Source organism: Acanthochromis polyacanthus, chromosome 3 (assembly GCF_021347895.1).
Source record: "Acanthochromis polyacanthus isolate Apoly-LR-REF ecotype Palm Island chromosome 3, KAUST_Apoly_ChrSc, whole genome shotgun sequence".
In the NCBI taxonomy this organism is placed as follows: domain Eukaryota; kingdom Metazoa; phylum Chordata; class Actinopteri; family Pomacentridae; genus Acanthochromis; species Acanthochromis polyacanthus.
The window spans coordinates 15,390,905-15,408,955 of record NC_067115.1 but is presented as its reverse complement, the minus strand read 5'-3'; the positions used below and the strand labels follow the sequence as shown (position 1 = coordinate 15,408,955).

Here is an 18,051-nt window from a genome sequence, read left to right as displayed (position 1 = left end):
CTTTTTTTTAGTGTTTTTTTCTGTCTCAGTGGATCTGGAGGGATATTTGCTCTGTGTCATCCACATGGATGATAGTAGGTACCGCTGACTGGTGCCGAGGACGCGCCCCCGTCACCGCCTCCCCTTTACACGTCCCGCTGTCATTGCTGTGTGCGCTCTGCGTGCCTGGCCTGCCGGTGCTGTATGCGTGTGTGGACGGAGAGAGAGAGAGAGAGAGGAGGGGGGTGAGGGAGCCGTGTTCGGTGGCTTATCCTCGTCCTATGCGGATTTCAGCGCTGACTGTCGGCCCGAGCGGCTCGCATCATCCGGGGTAGGCCGAGGATCTTAGACATCCCCGTTTTAGAGGATTCCTAAAAGCGGCACTCTTCAAGTCACGCTTGCCGGAGGAAGAGGAGGAGAAGGAGGAGGAAGAGGAGGAGGGGGATAATTGTGGTTGCCCTGCTTAGCGCATCCCAGCGGACTGGATATTATCGACGCTGGAGAGGGAAAGAGCAGAGAGGCGAGGATGGTCCGTGGACAAGGCGAGGGATGAGCAGTGGGCATGGTAAGGACGAAGGGATGGAGTTTCTGCTTTTTTTGAAATGTAATTTCCTTTTTTTAATATTATTTTGGAGGGAGGGGGGTTTATTCCCTACTAAGGGAACATATATATTAAAGCAATGGCAGCTGTGTTGCAAACGTGTAAGTCAACTTCGGCAGTAGTTGGCCTTGCACAGGACTCTGCTACACATGGCAGCCCGCACAGGGAATCCACCGCAGGAGGGGGCGTGTGTGCGTGCGTGTGTGTGTGTGTGTGTGTGTGTGTGTGTGTGTGTGTGTGTGTGTGTGTGTGTGTGTGTGTGTGTGTGTGTGTGTGTGTGTGTGCGCTGGATGAGGTGTGGTGAGGAGGGGGGATGCATTATGCAGACCCACTATGGGCGCCCTCCCCTCTCCACCTCCATTCCTCCACCTGATCGTGCTATCAGATTCCAGACTTTTCTTTACATTTGAATCAAACGTTTCCATAATCCAATCCAGTGCAGCTTAATCTGACCCCAGTTCTAGCCTGATCTTTTTTTATTTGCTACTCCCTAACCACAGGATCTGATATCTACCCTGAAAATGAGTTTCCACCTGCTTCCTCAGCACGCATGCGTGTGCACCAACGTGGTCGACGGCGTGACGTAAATTCGGTGCAATCTGACGCATCAGACCTTCAAACTCCAACAGCCTGCGTGATGGTGTGTGTTTTTAATGTAGCTCATTCAAACTGATTCACATCTACAAACACACAGCTGTCTCCCTGGAGATCTGAGCGTGGCAACTGGAGCTGATGAATTGAGCAGGTGATTCTGCTTGGAATAAATTTAGTCACTGTGGCTTCGAGGTTTTATTTGAGTAATTACACTCAGATGAGTCATTTAAATGTAATATATACGGCTGTGAATCATACAGTAGGCCCAGTCACACCTCAGTGGGGACGTCGGAGTTGTTCTAGTATTCACAGAGCGCCTCCTCAGTTTGTCCCTGTGCTGCTTTATCAAATACAGTCCAAATGATCTGAATGAGCTGTCGTTTTAATTAGAATTTGGGGTGAAATTTACACAGTGTTTCTGGATACATGTGCAGATCTAATCATTCACATTCACCACAATGATTGGACTGTCTGGATTTCTACGAGCAACAACAGATAGCACATGCGTGGTCCTTTAATCACAGCAATGCACAAGTTCATTCGCTAAAAAAGGTTTGCATCTGGGATTTTTAAAGCCACACACTTCTCTATCAGCTCATCACCTTGCCTTGGATTCCTGTCCTCCCGTCTTCTCGGCTTTTGAGAATCGTTGTGCACACACAGAGATCACATTTCTTCCACCATGTGAAATATCTGTTGTGGTGTGAGGCTCAGCTGAAGCGATACAAAGAGCAGCAGAGCAGACAACACCAGCCTGTAATAACCTCTGTGCGGTGGGGAATATGCATGTGTGTCTGAGCTGAAGATGATGGTGCAGAAAGGTGATCCTGGTGGAAGTTGCTGAGCGTTACTTTCTTCTTGGTGCCCTTCGCTCTCCCTCGCTGTCTCTCTTGCACATACACAGACTCTCTCAGACTCGCCGTTCTCTCGCAGTTTTCTGTCTGTGTCCCCGCTGGGTGCATCTCTGGGCTTCTGCTGATGTTTGCTTTTCGCCGGGACGAGGCATCCTCTGACTTGTTTAAGTGTGGTCGAGCAGCAGCAGAAAATCCACACTGCTGGACAGGATGAATGGAGGATTTTAAAAAGACACAAATTTGGCAACAGCAGTCAGTTATGAGCACATATTTAGAGGTAAATGCATGGATGGATTACTAAATTGTCCTACCAGGCGCATGCTTTGGGGTCCAATGGATCAGGGGCCCTTTGGATCTTTATCCTGAACCAAGTTTGCTATAATTATATGCTTAATGCCTAATTAGTAAAGCTGTTTAATTATGTTTGCTGTGCTAAAGCTCTGCGATAAAATCTGCATCAGAGGCTTTCATTCCTGATTTTCTACAGTTTCACATTTTACAATACGTGCTGTATTTTTAGAATGTAGGAAAACAGAAAAATAAAACTTGGAAGAAAAGTGAGGGGCATCTCCAGGTGGCCTTTCACCTCATAATCTGAATAAACAAATAAATAAAGTTCAGGAAATCTACCAAAAGTGACTTTAGGATACATGTAGCTAGTCCTACAATGTGTTACTTTCCTAGTTTTATTTTATTTATTCTGGTGCTGCTCTTAGCTAGTCTGATTATTTGTAATTCTTCTGTTGCTTTGGGTATGTTTTTTTTTTCACCTACTAATCGTTAATTAGAATTTCCAGAGATGATCCAAACAGAGTTTCATTGCAACTGAGTGTAAAATTCCTGTAAATTAAGTTGATTTTGTTTTTTTTTCAGATCAGGCTGTAGCATTATTGCATTTCCATTACTCCACAATTCTAATTCTACATAATTCGACTTGTGCATCTTTATTATTACATCCTCAGTCTGCAGCATTCTGTAGGAATTATTGACTTACATAACAAAGCTTAATGTTGTTTTGCTGTCCAGCAATTTGCTGTAAAAATGAGTTTCCTCACAGTTTCAACCACTTTAATGATATTTCTTAGCCTTTGTCTGATAGATGGTATAGGCCAAAAGATGCTATTTTTTTTAAACTATGTTACATAAATAATGATACAAATATTAATATGGGAGGTTTTAATAACTATGACAGCATTGGTTGGTGTTGATCCTGAATTTGACTTAGTAATTTTAGTTTAAACATGTGTCTTCATATGATTAGCCCGAATCGAAAAATCTGCAATACAATTCATAATGCCCCTTTTTGGAATTAGAAAATATAATTTCCTTAAATGTAGCCACTTACTGGTGCAAGTAAAGCCAAGTGGAGTTTGATTTTCTGCTATATTTCATTCAGAAATTGGTCAGAAACACAGAAATAGGTGAGACTGTGTGCGGTTTACAGATAAAACAAGAGACCTCCTCAGCTTTCCCTCAAGCTTTCTTTAAAAAAGGACAAGAACAAGACCAGAGGGATAGCTTATCTGAAAAGCGTCACTGTGTTTTAATCATCTGCCAGCTTAGTGAGCCGATGACTGATGACAGAAGGTTTAGTTTGGTGGGGTCACCCTAGTTCAGGTTCAGTTTAGTGGGTTAATTACGTTCTGTGTCAGTGAGGGTTTATAGTCGCGGGCAGAGTGAGACACATCACAGGAACCCTTAATGATCAATTCCCTTGTGTCCTCTCTGAAATATGAATTTGGAGGACAAAAATGGGTTGCGCGTGTACGTCTGTGTGCACACAAGCACGCTGGCCTGAATTAAATAAGCCACCAAGAAGCTTCATCAGACACCTGAGTGCCAGAGCCTTTGAACGACCTACTTCTGTGTGATTGGGCGCCCATTATGAGCCGCTCAGTCATTCACTGTCATCAGTCATTGTTCATAGCGCTCAGAGTATTCTTTTGCAAGGAAATATGTCACAATTTGCAGCCTTTATGACATGTAGCACATTGTTTTTAGCCTTGCTGGCTTTGAGAGATGGCAGCGTCAGTCCACCACTTGGGTCCGGATCGAAATGTTTCAGCAACTACTGGATGAAATCTTAGTAACTCCAAGTAATCCCCAAGGATTTCTGGTTTCTGGGTAATTGGAACAACAAATGCAGACTTAGAAAGATAAAGAGCTACCTCTAGAGGCTTTTCATACCCATTTATGGTCATCCACAATCTTTATCTCTTTCTCACAGATGCATCCTGTAACTCCTGACAGAGAAGAGGAGCCGTCACTGGCATAGTTACCTCTCCTCTGTCCATCCACATTTCCCCTTTTCTCCTCCCCTTTTTCTTAATCTGTTGAGTGTTTGTTTTTGTTTTGTTTTTTTGCTCTCTCTCCCCTCCACATCCTCCATCACCTGTCGCCATGACAACCTCAGCGCTGCGCCGGCAGGTGAAGAATATTGTGCACAACTATTCAGAAGCGGAGATCAAGGTATTGTAAATGAACTGCATTCTGCTCAAGTTTCGTGAATGTGCAGCAGCTCTTACTTTGAGAAAGAGTAAACTCCTTTAAATGAATGCAGAGTCTCATCACAACAACGCGCATCTCCGCTACTTCTGTTTGTGTCGATGCTCTTTTTTTATAAATGCTTTGACACTTGAACACGTTCACTTTTTTATGATATGAATACTCCTGAAGAGAGAGCATGACTGTACGTGCATTAATTATAAATGACTTCATGGTTGCTCCCGTGTTAGGTTCGAGAGGCCACCTCCAACGATCCATGGGGCCCTTCATCGTCTCTCATGTCGGAGATCGCTGACTTGACCTTCAATGTGGTGGCATTTGCTGAGGTGATGGGCATGGTGTGGAAACGCCTCAATGACAGCGGCAAGAACTGGAGACATGTCTACAAGGTGACCTCACCAGAGACACAAGCTGTCTAATGTTACATTTTACTGAGTTAACTTCAACTTCCCTCTATATGCTGATCAAGCACTACTTCAACAGCTCCACTTATTTATGTGTTTCTCATTTTGTTCCTCACTGAAGCCCTGAATAGAAGTGTCAGTTGTGATGTGTAGAATAGAGATGGTGGCAAAATACTCAACTGGGAGCATCAGTGTGATAAGCACACTAATCGTTTGTTTCCAGGCCCTGACTCTGCTGGATTACCTGCTGAAGACGGGATCAGAGAGAGTGGCCCAGCAGTGCCGTGAGAACGCCTTCACCATCCAGGTACTGAAATGCAAATTACTATTCTGCAATCTGAATGGTTCAGGTTAATTGTTTAATGGGATCATCATTTGTTGTTACCTTGGCAGCCGCTCATGTTCCTTTTACACCATGCATCACTACATTTAGTAAAACAAAAAATCACTTTGCACCCAACATAACAGCCCTGTGACAGACTGGCGACCTGTCCAGGATGTCCCCTGCTTTCGCCCGAGTCAGCTGGGATAGGCTCCAGCACCCCCCGCGACCCTAGTGAGGATAAAGTGATGTATAGAGAATGGATGGATGGACCCAACATAACAAAACTGCATTCAACTGACTAGAATAATTAACCAGTAACAAACTGATAATTTAAGCTGATTTATTATTGCAAATATGCCCTAATTTTGACTTGATGTTTTGAGATTAAATTGTGCAGTCAAGTTGAAATAGTTTTTTATAAAGTCTGACAATAGGGATAGGCAGATTGTCAGCCTGGTAATTTTCGTGGCTGATAGCTGGCATTTTTCCAACTGTCATTATTGTTATTGACTGATTATCAACAAATTAAAAGCATTACTTCTAGACAGCCGTCTCGCTCTGTCTGTAGCAACTCAGAAATGTCTCAAGGAGAGACAGTGCCAGCAAAAACTGAACAAAGAACGAAAGCAGTTACCCCGAATCAGGAAACTAGCTATTATGATAGTGGCTAAGGCTATAGTAACAGCTAGTGACTAAGTTAGAAGGCAGTTTAGCCTGAAACAGAGTGTAGAAAACAGTAACTAATAATCTAAGATGTGGGCCTTGAGTGGCAATACAAGTGACAGAACAGAGAAAGATTAAGGAGGCAGAGAAGAACAGCAAAACTGCAGGAGACAAACTGAATCTCAATCAATGAACACATGATGCATTGATTTTATCACCCCTGTTTTGATTGTACACATTCAGTTAAAGTAATCCTTTTAAATGAAGAAGTCTAGTTATGAGTGGCATGCTCCCTGCTATCACAAGCTGTTAACATTACATATAATTTTATGTATATCAGCCCCAAATATCAGTTGTAGGTCTTTCTCAATTACCAATAATCATCACCGGTATCAGTCGATCTCTTGCAAAGAAACATAGAAATAACCTAACATGTACTCTGAATTTCTGTTGGAGCATCACATTATTTAGGTTTTTCTGCATCTTCTTAACCACAGCTTCAATTCCACATCATTTTAAAACCTCGTGCTGATCTCTAAACGACTGAAAATGCTGCCTGTGCGTGTGGTTTCAGACGCTCCGCGACTTCCAGTACGTGGACCGCGACGGCCGAGACCAGGGGGCGAACGTGAGGGAAAAAGCTCGCCAGCTGGTGTGTCTCCTCCGGGACGAGGAGCGACTGCGCCAGGAGAGGAGTCAGGCCCTGAAGACCAAGGAGCGAATGGCTGGCGGAGGCAGCGGAGGTGGCGGCGGTGGAGGCGGAGGAGTGTACGGAGGCATACCGCCATCTTACCACCCGGGTAGACGCACGAGCCAACCGAGCATGGCGGTGCTGTACGGGGAGGAATTCAGCCGCTCCAGAGGCTCCCCGTCCTCCTTTAACTGTGAGTACTGCGGGTGTTTAAACTTCCATTACACTGCTCGCTGTTTTTACCGCACTCGAACTACTGTGCAGAAGTGCTTGGTGACATAAAAATATTCTAAAAGCATCAATTAGGTTATAATAGATGTGGGATTTAACACCAATATACTGTTTTCTGAAACAAATACTTAGAAATGCAAGGATTTACTTTATATCAGGACTACAAATAATATTCAAAGCAAACAATAAGCTACTCCCAACTAACATATAATGTTCAAAAGCAACACTGGAAACTGTGACTTAAGAGGAAAAAAATATTCATAATTTCAGTTTCTGGTATAAACTTATGGAATATTTTGGACAACAATCTCAAAATTTGTTAAGGACAAAACAATTTAAGTAAATGTACCAAAACGACTGCTTACAAGATATAATAATGTGCAACAGTAAAGGTGTTTTGGGGGTTTCTTAAGAGATATACAAGTATAAGGTTTAAAACAATCAAGAAAACGCAAGATATTCGATGTACACACACGTGTAGTAGGTAATAAGTTATACTTCATCCTACTTGCTATTAGACTTTTTTGTAAGATTATGTTGTTTTATTTCATTTTGTGTGATTTATTTCCCTTTTTGTATTTCATGGTTTCGTGGTAAGTATGAAATACATCAAATAAATGTAATTAAGTGGAGCACCGAATGGCTTCTTCTGTACGCTGACAATTTGTGAATAAATGGATCAAGAGTTAAAAATACACATTTGTATTCAGGCTTATCGCCAAATCCCTAATGAAATGCTTTTGGTGCTGTAGCCCAGCACTTTGGACGGTCCACCACATAGATTATCAATACTGCAGTGTGGGCCTGAAAATATTCAAATCAGCCCCACGCCTTCCTGTGCTCTTTGTCTCTGTGCATCTGTGCATGCGTCCTCACGTCAGTCGGATCGTTTCTCCTCACACAACCTCATTCCTTCCTCCCTAAAAACTCCCTCTGCAGCCTCGTCCTCGTCTCCTCGTGCCGCCTCGGACCTGGAGCAAGCTCGACCTCAGACCAGCGGGGAGGAAGAGCTGCAGCTCCAGCTGGCTTTAGCCATGAGCAGGGAGGAGAGTCAGAAGGTAAAAACAACAATACATGTGCTCTGATGATGTACGGTCTGTTGTGTGGTAGCGTAGTGTCTCTCCACATGATCACAGTTTCTGTGTGTCAGAGCAACATGTGTTTAATTGCCTCCTGATTATTCCACTAATGAAAATGTTACCAACATTTTGGACATTCGCCCACCCTCATCAAGCTAGCCCTTCCTTTCCTTGTTACCATAGAGATGGATGAAGACACACAACTACAGATTGCTTAAAGCCTTAGCCAAAAGGAGCATGAGCAGGTACACACAAAAACCCACCTTTCTGCTCAGTTTAAGCATCTATTAACTCTCTATCTGTGTGTCTTCTCATGTATTTGATGATATGGCTCATACATACGTCTTCACTAAAATGCGTCCTTCCTTCCTTTTCTTCCTCTTTAGCCAGCTGTTGTTTTTATAATCTCTCTTGCACCAATATTAATGTGCCAAACAAGCAATATTCAAACTTTTTGATGTCACTTATTTTCTCTCTGCTTTGCCCTAAACCACCTTCTGCTTTTTGTCGACTAAATATTCCAACAAGCCGCTAGTGCTGCTATTGGCTGAGCTACAGAAAAGTGTTTTGTGTGTGTTTCTCGGTGTGTGTCCGCACTCATCGTCGTGGCAGCAGTGTTGATGATGTCACAATGCCGCCCCTGCAGGAGCAGCGCTGTCGCCACGGAGACGAGTCTCTGCTACAGAAGGCCCTGGATGAGAGCCGGAGAGAGAGCCAGTCAGGGACATGCGAGGTGAGTTTAAAAACATGAGTGTGTGTTTGCTCAGAAAGGTGGGCGAGTACATTTGTGGGAGGCTGTCGGCGAGTTGAGCGCACGGTGTGGACTGTGAGATAGGGAGGGAAAATGAGACGCAGATCAGCGTAATGAAGGAGGTGTAAGAGAGAAACGGTATTGAGCAGCGAGAGTTGCCGGATGAATGATAATGACTGCGTCTCGTCTAACCTTGAGCTCAGCATGACATTTCCCTGAGAGCATGCTCCTTATCTTGTAGCACATCAGCTCCGTTACTCATTGGCCTGTCAACAAACCAATCAGAGTCACCATCTGTCTTATGTAAAGGTCCCCGAGGCTTGTAATTGGTCCTGTTGTATTGTTATCGTAGAAAAGCAGGCGCTTTCAGATGTGTCACAGAAGAGCTGTGGAAATTAGATCAAATGGAAACGTTTACTTCAAAATTATCCCGACATACTCACAAAGCCCAACTCATATCATAGACCACCGTGTCCTGTAACATCACGCTTTTTATAAATAACATTTTTTGTTTGTTTGTTTGTGGTCTTTCATCTGATTTTCTAATCTAGGACGATTTACAAAAGATGCACTAAAATTAGGTTCCTGTTGATCCTTGTTGAGACATGGTGTTTATCCAAACATTTAAGAAAAAACAAATCCAAAATAATTGTACTTTTAATACAGTTAAAGTTTATGTCAACTGCTGTGTTAAAAATGCATCTAGTAAATAGGCATAAGTAATACATTTTTTTAGAAGTTTACAGTGCTTATGAGCAGTATTCACCCCGCTTGGAAGGTTCTTCTTCTTAAAACATCTTCTCAACTCTCATCCATATTAAAGGTTAATCTGTGATTTATGGTGCAACTCTATCGTACATAGTAGTAAATAAAAGGCATTGCCATAGAAAATAGCATTTAAATTTTTTTAAAGGCATCAAAATAAAAGCCTAACAATGGTGCTGCTTTTAGGTGTAAATTAAATTTTTGAAAATCTGGCTCCATTTTTGTCACTGAGGATTCTTCTGTTAAGAGTGGCAGTAAGACGAGCCAGGCTGCATTTCCAACCCTGGACGTCGCTGTTAAAAAGCGTTCCTGAGATCACAGTTTCCTTTGAAATAACAGCAGTTTTTTGTGTTTATTTGTGTCATAATGTTGTTGCTGAGATGTCATGTTTGCAAATTTAAAATATCTTTTCAATTCTTAATTCTCTAAAGCAATATTAGATGCCTGCTTTTCAGGGGCTGACATGACATCCCTTGATTATATTACTAATACATCCATTATTTTTCTAATCGTTGTACTATGAGAGAACGTTTCAAAATATCCTCATAAATTTATGTATTTCTATTTTCGTCATGCCCCCATGTGTGATGAAAATAAAGCTAATCTGAATTTGCATTATTTAGCGTGTACAAAAACAACAAAGATTCTTCAAATTTGGAGGTCAACATGTTTTTGCAAAGGACTCATACATGCAGGGTATTTAATCAGCTAAACTTTCTAAACAGGTGGCGCTCCTGTCTGCTCTGCAGTAAAATGCTGCACCGCAAACTGAGGCGCTGCAGCATAATATCTAAACAGATGCAGCCTGACAAACTTATGAAATGATGCCACTGTTTGTGAATTACCTCAAGCACTTTTCCCTACATTATGCGATTTAACCTCATCACTGACATACACACAAAACACATAGCAGACACAAGATGCACAGAACCAAGCAGTCCGTGTGCAGCAGCTCTCTGACACATAAATCAGACTCTACAATGAACTGTTGAACACACAAGCCTACTTACAAAGGTATGTTTTCAGTTGAGTCACAGTAGAATATAATTGAAAGAAACCAGTGAGGTAAGCTTTTTCTTGGTCAATAAAAAAAAAAAAACAGCACTGTCAGAGTTTTAGTGAGTTGCATTGTTTCGTAAAAAACACGTATCTCTTCTTTTTAAGAGGTAACAGAAACATGCCTGTTTCCAGCTTATTGCATTTTGTTTTTGTTTACATGCACAAAATATACATTTTTTGCCCTTATTACAAAAAAGGACTATATTTCTACTCTGCTGTTTACATCATCAATGAAAGAGAATATTTATAATGTTCCTGTTTACGTGCAGTCATACTGGGTTCTTTTGTTTTCGATTTTTTTCACCAGTGCAGGCTTGTTTCTGTTTCGTTCCTTCAAATACCTATGGAATAGGCTGTTCACATGAGCTGTATTCAATGCGGTCATATGTGGAATAACAGTGGAAAATCAGTGTGTGTATGTGTACGTAAATATAGTCAGCCTCTGAAACAATGGACAGTGAGAATTTTAAATGTTGTAGGTAAAGCATTTCGGTTCTTGTAACACTTGTTTATTATTGTGATTGATTCACAGACATTCACACCACACTCTCTGCCCACTTAGTATTACTACAGAATGCCCAGCTACTCCCCATAGAGCACAGCAGGGTTGCATAAGATTTCTTTCTCGCTCTGATTAAGTCACATAAACCTTGAAGCATGTGAGAGAATGTTTGGTTGTAAGGCTTTTTGCTCCCTCTGCAGTCCGCCATGTTGGACCTGGTGGACATATTTGGGCCTTCGTCCGAGCCCCCTCCTGTCCCCAGTGACCCTTGGAGCTCTTCTCAGCCCACCTCTAACATCACCTCCGACCCCTGGGACTCTGTAGGTGGGTGACTCATCACAGACACATTAAGATGCAGCCTGGCGTGATGCTACAGTCTCTGTATTCGAAGCCGCAGCCGTGTCCTGCACCACTACACTCAAAGCAAGTTTCCTCCTTCGTCTTCACAGCAGTCCACTCCAGCACTCCTGTGATTGGAAGCCCCTGGACAGCCCCTCCCCCCTCCTCCAACACGTCCAACCCCTGGGCTCCATGTGCCAACTCACGTACGGACCCCTGGGAAGCGGCGCCCGCAGCCTCCAGTCCTGTTAATAATGCGTGGGACAGCCCAACAGATGGAGGTGCAGTGCCTTTTTTTAGAAACACTGGCCAGCATCGCAAGTTTTTATGAGCGCACGCACGCTGACTGTAGCTTTCAGTGCTTGTCCAGAAACTCAAGCACTGCATTGAGCTTCTGCTGCTTTTATCAGTTTCTGTTTTCATGTGCAGACGGTGACGGGACAGATCCATTCGCTGAACAGGAGGAGGAGAAGCCAAAAGAGGAGATTCCCCGAGTATCCTCCCCTCAACCTGCCAGTCCCACAGGTAATACAAGAAGTAGCCAGAAGGACTGTGAGTTTTACTGGACCTTGCAGAAGCAATAAGAAAAGCACTACATCAAAACACATTGAGTGTGAAAGATATAATATTACATTATGCGAAAAAATGTTAGAGTTGTTGATCCAATTCTGTTGTAGATTTTGAGGCCATTGATTTTTGTGTAGTATTAAAGAGACCAAAGAGAAAAAGACCAATATGAAGGTGTTTCAAAAAGTTCTCAGCCACAACAGAAAACATCACAGGAGTTGTTCCTCCAATCCTCAAACTTCGCCATCCCTTAGGAAGGTAGAATCCTGAGCCTCTAGATTCTCCTCAGTAGTATGCCTGACTTCATCATCACTCTGAAAATGGAAAGTCTGGGCTTCAGTGTGGAGAAAATACAGGAGTCAGACAGTACCAGTTGTGTGAGTGAGGTGCATGGAGTAAAAGCCACCTGTGCTGTGTGGATGGACGTGTTGTCCTGGAGCCACAGCAGCCAGCTCAAAGCTTTCCTCTTCTTTTTCTTTAGTTGATTCAAATGTTTGAGTTTTTGTGGACAGTGGTGTAAGGTTTAATAGTAAACAGGTATGGCCAAAGATGGGAGTTATGCCCCTTGTTTTTGTTGTGAGGACTTTTTGAAGTACCCTGATATATGGTGGTCCAACACACAACCTCACAAACTGTTCTGAAGGCTCATGGTGAGCTCACAGCTAAATAAAAACGCTATTTTGGTCTTTTAATTTGTCTTTCATGCAGCATGTGACATTGAATTGCATCACGTTTCCTCAAGAACTATTTTTAAGCTAGTTTCTCTTCTTGATGCAGATGCAGAGTTGTTTGGAGGAAAGCCAGAGTCTGACCTCTTTTCGGGACTAGACTCTAAGCCAGATCCATTTGGAACAGATCCACCAGTGAAATCCCTGGTAAACGGACGAGAGTCGGCCAGCCCGGAGATGTTTGACTTGTCCCGGCTGGCACCCCCACTCAGCGCCCCAGCCACACGTGTTTGTCGGACTCCGGAGGCTTTCCTGGGACCTACGGGGGCCTCGCTGGTCAATTTAGACACTCTAATTCCCTCCAACCCCCCTAGCAAGACGCACAATAACCCCTTCCTCTCAGGTACCAAACAGCTGTTCACTTACATACTTGCAAAACTATGACTGTGATTATTACCTTTTTAAACACCTAATTATATCTCCACAGGTCTGAGTGCACCTTCTCCCACCAATCCCTTCCACTGCGACCAGCCTCGTCTCACCCTCAACCAAATGCGGCCAGCCTCCACCTCCCCGCTGCCCCCTCATATGTTGTCCTACAGCCCGTCGCTGCCCCTTCCTCTGCTCCACCAGCCGCCCATCATCCCCTCTTCTCTCACGCAGCCTCCTGCTGGACTCCTGGACCTTCCCTCAAACCTCCCACAGCCCCTGCTGCCCCTCTCCCCACGCCCACCGCCTCGCACTCAGTCACAGACACAGACACACAGCCACAACCCCTTTCTCTGAGACTCCTGCATCCTTCAAGCTCTGGTCTGCAGAGGGAGACGTCAGAACGGACTCTTTTATTGGATCAATCTATGCGAACCACAGTGAGGCTAGTTTTCAATGAGCCTGAATCGGATCCTGGTCTGATGTCATCGTGCACACTTGAAGGGGATAAAAGTCGGACAGGATGTACTTGTGTCTGTCTAAAGACACATCAGCTGCTATAAAACCTGAACTCGTGAAGAAAAGCTCACTCACGCGCACACACTCAAACATGCACTCAGGCGCACTTCAGGGTGCATAGACAAATATGTACACGACACCAAACTAACAGGGTGAATCTCAACAGTCCCTCTAAAGCCTTTTCCCCCATCAACAGTGACAACTCAGAGCACCCTTTGACCACAGAGACTTTTCCTTTAGAAGATTGAGGTGAAACCACACACTTTGATTGTCCACCAAGATTCACCAGGATCCTTACTGCTGCTGCTGCACCGACCAAAGCATGAATGCATCCCAACCCCAGGACTCCTACCTGTTCTAGTCTGCTGAACACCTGATATGAGTTCCTCAAATGTTTCCTCTTTTTCTGATGAGTCAAACAGTATCTTGAGCTTTCTCTGTCACGGGAGAAGGTCCAGCATTGTGTTACTGTAAGATTCCAGAAATCATACAGCTCTGTTCAAGAACTAATCAACTCCTTCCTACATATAAAGGATGATGAATATTTTGCATTGCCTTGTTACCTTGCAAAGCTCAATAGAATCTGGTTCTAAGTTAGCTCAGTTATTTGTCCTTCAAGGCAAGTAGCCCCAACAGGATCCAGGTGGATTCCAAACTGGACTAAACCAGCCCTAAGCTAGACGTCACTGTCTCAATCTGGACCTAAACTGATCACTGATTGTACCCTATCGGACCCCCGTGCCTGTCTCTTCAGCTGACCCACAACACATTCGTGGCTGGTTTTTGTTGGCACCCTTTAGGAGGACCTCAGGGAGACCGCTCTGTCCCTCCTCCAGTCAGATTAAAACTTAGTGGATGGAAAGGCATTTATGGACAGAAAATAAATCACAGGGAGATCAGCGACTTTTAAAATGTGGAATGAAGAGAACAGGTAAGAGGAGGAGGGAGGTTTGGAGGAAATTATTTCTGAATAGAAATAAGGTGAAATGATTCCAGATGATAAACTGATGTTCTGGGCAGTAGCTCCTCTTCTCTGCTCCTCGTTCATTGCTGAATTAGGAACAAAAGAACCTGAGATGAACCAGAGAAGATGTTTGGACGTCACTGCACTGAACCTGGACTTGAATGTGAAATGCCTGCCTATAGATACACACAGGCTTAGTACATATGTATTTAATAGAATATCGCTGTATTACAAAGTATTATATCAATAAATGGATGGTGTTTACATTATCATTTTTAAAGTCTTGATTGATTGATGAGTAATTTATTTCTTGACTCGTTGTGATGAAGGCTTTCTCACCTGACCAGTGTTAATCAAATGTTAACAATCTCATCAGAATTTTATGCTTTGCAGCTACGCAATGTGAAAAAATCTGACAGAACAAAAGCAATACAAGGTAAAATTAGCCTTTATCGATTGTGCATACATGGAGAACATCATCATTACTCTATTTCTGTCCCACTTCTTCTCTAATTCCTCAGCCTCTAGGATTACCAACAAACTATGATACAAGTGTTACCACAACGTCACATAGGTTTACATAAACTTATATAGACTACTATATCATGGCAGTCTACAGTGACTCCTATAACTGAATTTTCTATGACTGTTGATCAAAAACCTGCAAAACTGGTGACATTCGCATTAGATTTGAGCTGTACTTTGTGTTTGCTGCAAATTAGCAAAAGTTTGCATGCTAACATGTTAACCAAAAGTGGTGAATCTTGTGCCTGGAAGTTTAAGGTGTTTTTCACCTCAGTATATACTGGGTGCAACTTTTGTTCCACAAGATTGCAGAGTCCCCATGGCTGTAACTGTGTTTGTATTATTTTGGCAGTTAATAAACACGAGAAGGACCAAGGAGCAGCTAAAATGAGGTTCCTACTTCGGTTGGTTGGGCTCAGCCTGAGAGATATGGCGAGGAGCTCAGATTTGAGTTGCTGCGGTTTTGCGTCAAAAAGAGCCACTTGAGGTGGTTCAGGCATCTGATTTAGATGCCTCCTGAGAGACTTATTTTGGAGGTTTTCCTGGAGCGTATAGCTGGGAAGAGACCCCGGGGTAGCACCAGACCTCACTGGAGGGAGTATATATCTCATCTGGCCTGGGAACTCCTTGGAATCCTGCAGTAAGAACTGGAAAAATCTCTGGGCAGAGGAACGTCGGGAATGACCTGTTTCAGATGGACGGATGGATGGATGGCTGGATGAATGAATGAATGGACATAACCCTTCCAATATCTCTGCTGACATGATGGTAGCAGAAGTAAAAAAATAACTGTTGACCATTTTTAATTACAGAACAAGTACTATTAAAACTAACGTGAAGTTTCTGAACTCAACCAAACTGTAGCAGTAGATCTTTCAAATGATTGGAATATTATCCATAACCCACAATTTAACAGGCTAACAAGTTTACTGTCTGACTTTTTGGCGGTTTGGCATGCTTGGGAAATATGGAGTGACACAAATATTGTCAAAACCTGCTGTCAGTAGCAGCCAACTACTTCTATATGGAATTGTTTGGGAAAAGCTTGACTGTGCTGTGGCTGCAGTCTCTGCAGTGTCTCATTTTATAACCACTAGATGGTAGCAATGACATGGTGTAAAACTCGGGTGATACCATAGTGATGTCCCTCCCACTTACCCCATGAGTGATAACTTTACAGATGGGGTACAAGATAGACACAGCCACCTTTCTGGTGGCTTCAACCATTTATATGTTGATTGTTGCTCTTGCATGGGAATATGAGTTTTAGTCTAAACGAACACTACTGATGGGTGGCCAGAACATTCTCTAGGACACTGATAAACACTACATCTTTCCAGCAGGCTAGTAAAAATTCTGCCACATGTAGCATTTCTTATTAAAGCAACAGCTCAAAGAAGGCATCAAAAATTTCCTTCATTTGTAATTATTAAATCAACACATCCAGTTTATCCTGCAGGACCCTGGAAATTGGGCTTTTCCAGATATCATTGACTACAGTTTTGCTCCGGAGCAAATGTTCATGGTTGTATGAACTCAAAGAACTGATATATACAGCTTTAGGCCCTGCTGCTGGGAAAACAAAATGGTATTTCAATTCATTTTTCCTTCATAACATCTCCTGTTGGTATGTAGCCATCTCCAGCTGTCAAGACCATATGCCTCCTTCCTATGCATGTCTGCTTCTGTGCCTGCACAAGATAAATTTAAATGATCACAAATTTTCTCTTGCAGACTCTCCAAAGGTCAAATACCCCCAATTCCCAAAGTGAAACGAAATGAATCAAGGAAATCCAATCACGCCTGCACGTCCAGACAGACTCACACACTTCCCTTCTCTTTAATGTCTGGCATTTCTGTCCAAACAAAATCAAGTGCAGTCTGATCATAGATCTAAGCAGCTGCAGTCTCGAGCAGCCTCCTGATACACTAAATCAACTGGTGTGCACGCTGAATATGCAACATCACCATGTGGTGTTGATTTGGCGAAGGAAGGGAGGTAAACAGGCGGCAGTGAGTGATTGTGGGAACAGTTGTGAGACTGAGTGAAGACTATTTTGTATTGCAAAAAAAGTGCGTATGAAGTCATTAGAGACATTGTGGATCTGCAGTGCAAGGTCAGAACGGACTCACAACCTCAATTTTAACCTCCAAGATTGAAACGCCTGCATAATATAATTGTGTTTTAGTTAATCATGTGTGGTTCTCTACAACTATCCATCTCTCATTAGCCAGAAAATTCATATCTGGTTTGGTTCACGGCCTCAGTCCAATACATAATGATAAATGAATGCTTTCTTTGCTGTCTTTTGTTTTAAATTTCGCAACAAAAAGATTTAATAACACGTTTGTTGGCCGTTAATTTCACTAGGGTAAAAGATTCATCTCACACACACAGACATAAAAGCAAACATTCCTCCTTTTTTGTTCTGCAGGTGTGTGTGTGTGTGTGTGTGTGTGTGTGTGTGTGTGTGTGTGTGTGTGTGTGTGTGTGTGTTTGTGGACACCAATGCAACTGTTTAATAAGCCCAAATTTTCTCTGGATTCCACTTATCGTGCACTCAAGCATGAATAATTCTTGATCTTGGCCCAAGTCTCCTGCCCCCTGGAGCTGTTGTTTCTGGCCTCCAGTGAGGCAGTCATCCAATTTAAGGAAGCATTCAGAGTGATAAATTGAGCTTAGTTTGACCGAGATGCTGCTGCAATGTGGGAGCAATTAGTCCGCAGGAGAAACCAACATCGACATGTACGCATGCACATAGTGCTCACTCGTTTAAAGCAGCATCTCAACGACATCCTGTCTGAGTAATGCCCTGATTAATGAGGACTGTCTGTGTGTGTGTTATATAAAATTCATTCAAAATGTCTCAGGACAACAGACAGAAGAGAGAAGCAGTTTCTGTGTTTGTAAAGTGAATAACAAACAAGTTCAGCGGCTTTTGTTCCTTCAAGCTTTTGTGTCTTTATTGCTGATAAACAGTTTATCAAGGCACAAATTATAAAAGAACAAGTGAAAATTAAAATAACAATAACAAGG

The 18,051-nt window shown here is 43.0% G+C and overlaps 1 protein-coding gene across 3 annotated transcripts; it reads left to right on the top strand.

Annotated features, from left to right (window-relative positions):
- Nucleotides 1-92: 92 nt before the first annotated feature.
- epn3b (epsin 3b) lies at nucleotides 93-14,758 on the top strand. Of its 3 annotated transcripts, none has more exons than XM_022208553.2 (12): nucleotides 93-544; nucleotides 4,256-4,497; nucleotides 4,764-4,922; nucleotides 5,161-5,244; nucleotides 6,500-6,809; nucleotides 7,787-7,905; nucleotides 8,573-8,659; nucleotides 11,204-11,327; nucleotides 11,456-11,623; nucleotides 11,772-11,867; nucleotides 12,687-12,980; nucleotides 13,065-14,758. In XM_022208553.2, the coding sequence occupies exons 2-12, from the start codon at nucleotides 4,429-4,431 to the stop codon at nucleotides 13,361-13,363; spliced, it is 1,809 nt and encodes a 602-aa protein (XP_022064245.2). In that variant the 5' UTR covers nucleotides 93-544; nucleotides 4,256-4,428; the 3' UTR covers nucleotides 13,364-14,758. The 3 variants fall into 3 exon arrangements, with proteins under 3 accessions (XP_022064245.2, XP_022064229.2, XP_022064238.2); XM_022208537.2 differs by having other exon boundaries at nucleotides 11,453-11,623; XM_022208546.2 differs by lacking the exon at nucleotides 93-544 and adding an exon at nucleotides 570-1,220 and having other exon boundaries at nucleotides 11,453-11,623.
- The last annotated feature ends 3,293 nt before the right edge of the window (nucleotides 14,759-18,051 follow it).

What these genes read in the sequence shown, in the direction of transcription:
- epn3b (XM_022208537.2), top strand. Translation starts at nt 4,429, where the DNA reads ATGACAACCTCAGCGCTGCGCCGGCAGGTGAAGAATATTGTGCACAAC. An exon ending in GGACAGCCCAACAGATGGAG is followed by an intron (nt 11,624 to 11,771) that starts GTGCAGTGCCTT and finishes TTTCATGTGCAG; the next exon opens with ACGGTGACGGGACAGATCCA. An exon ending in CAATAACCCCTTCCTCTCAG is followed by an intron (nt 12,981 to 13,064) that starts GTACCAAACAGC and finishes ATATCTCCACAG; the next exon opens with GTCTGAGTGCACCTTCTCCC.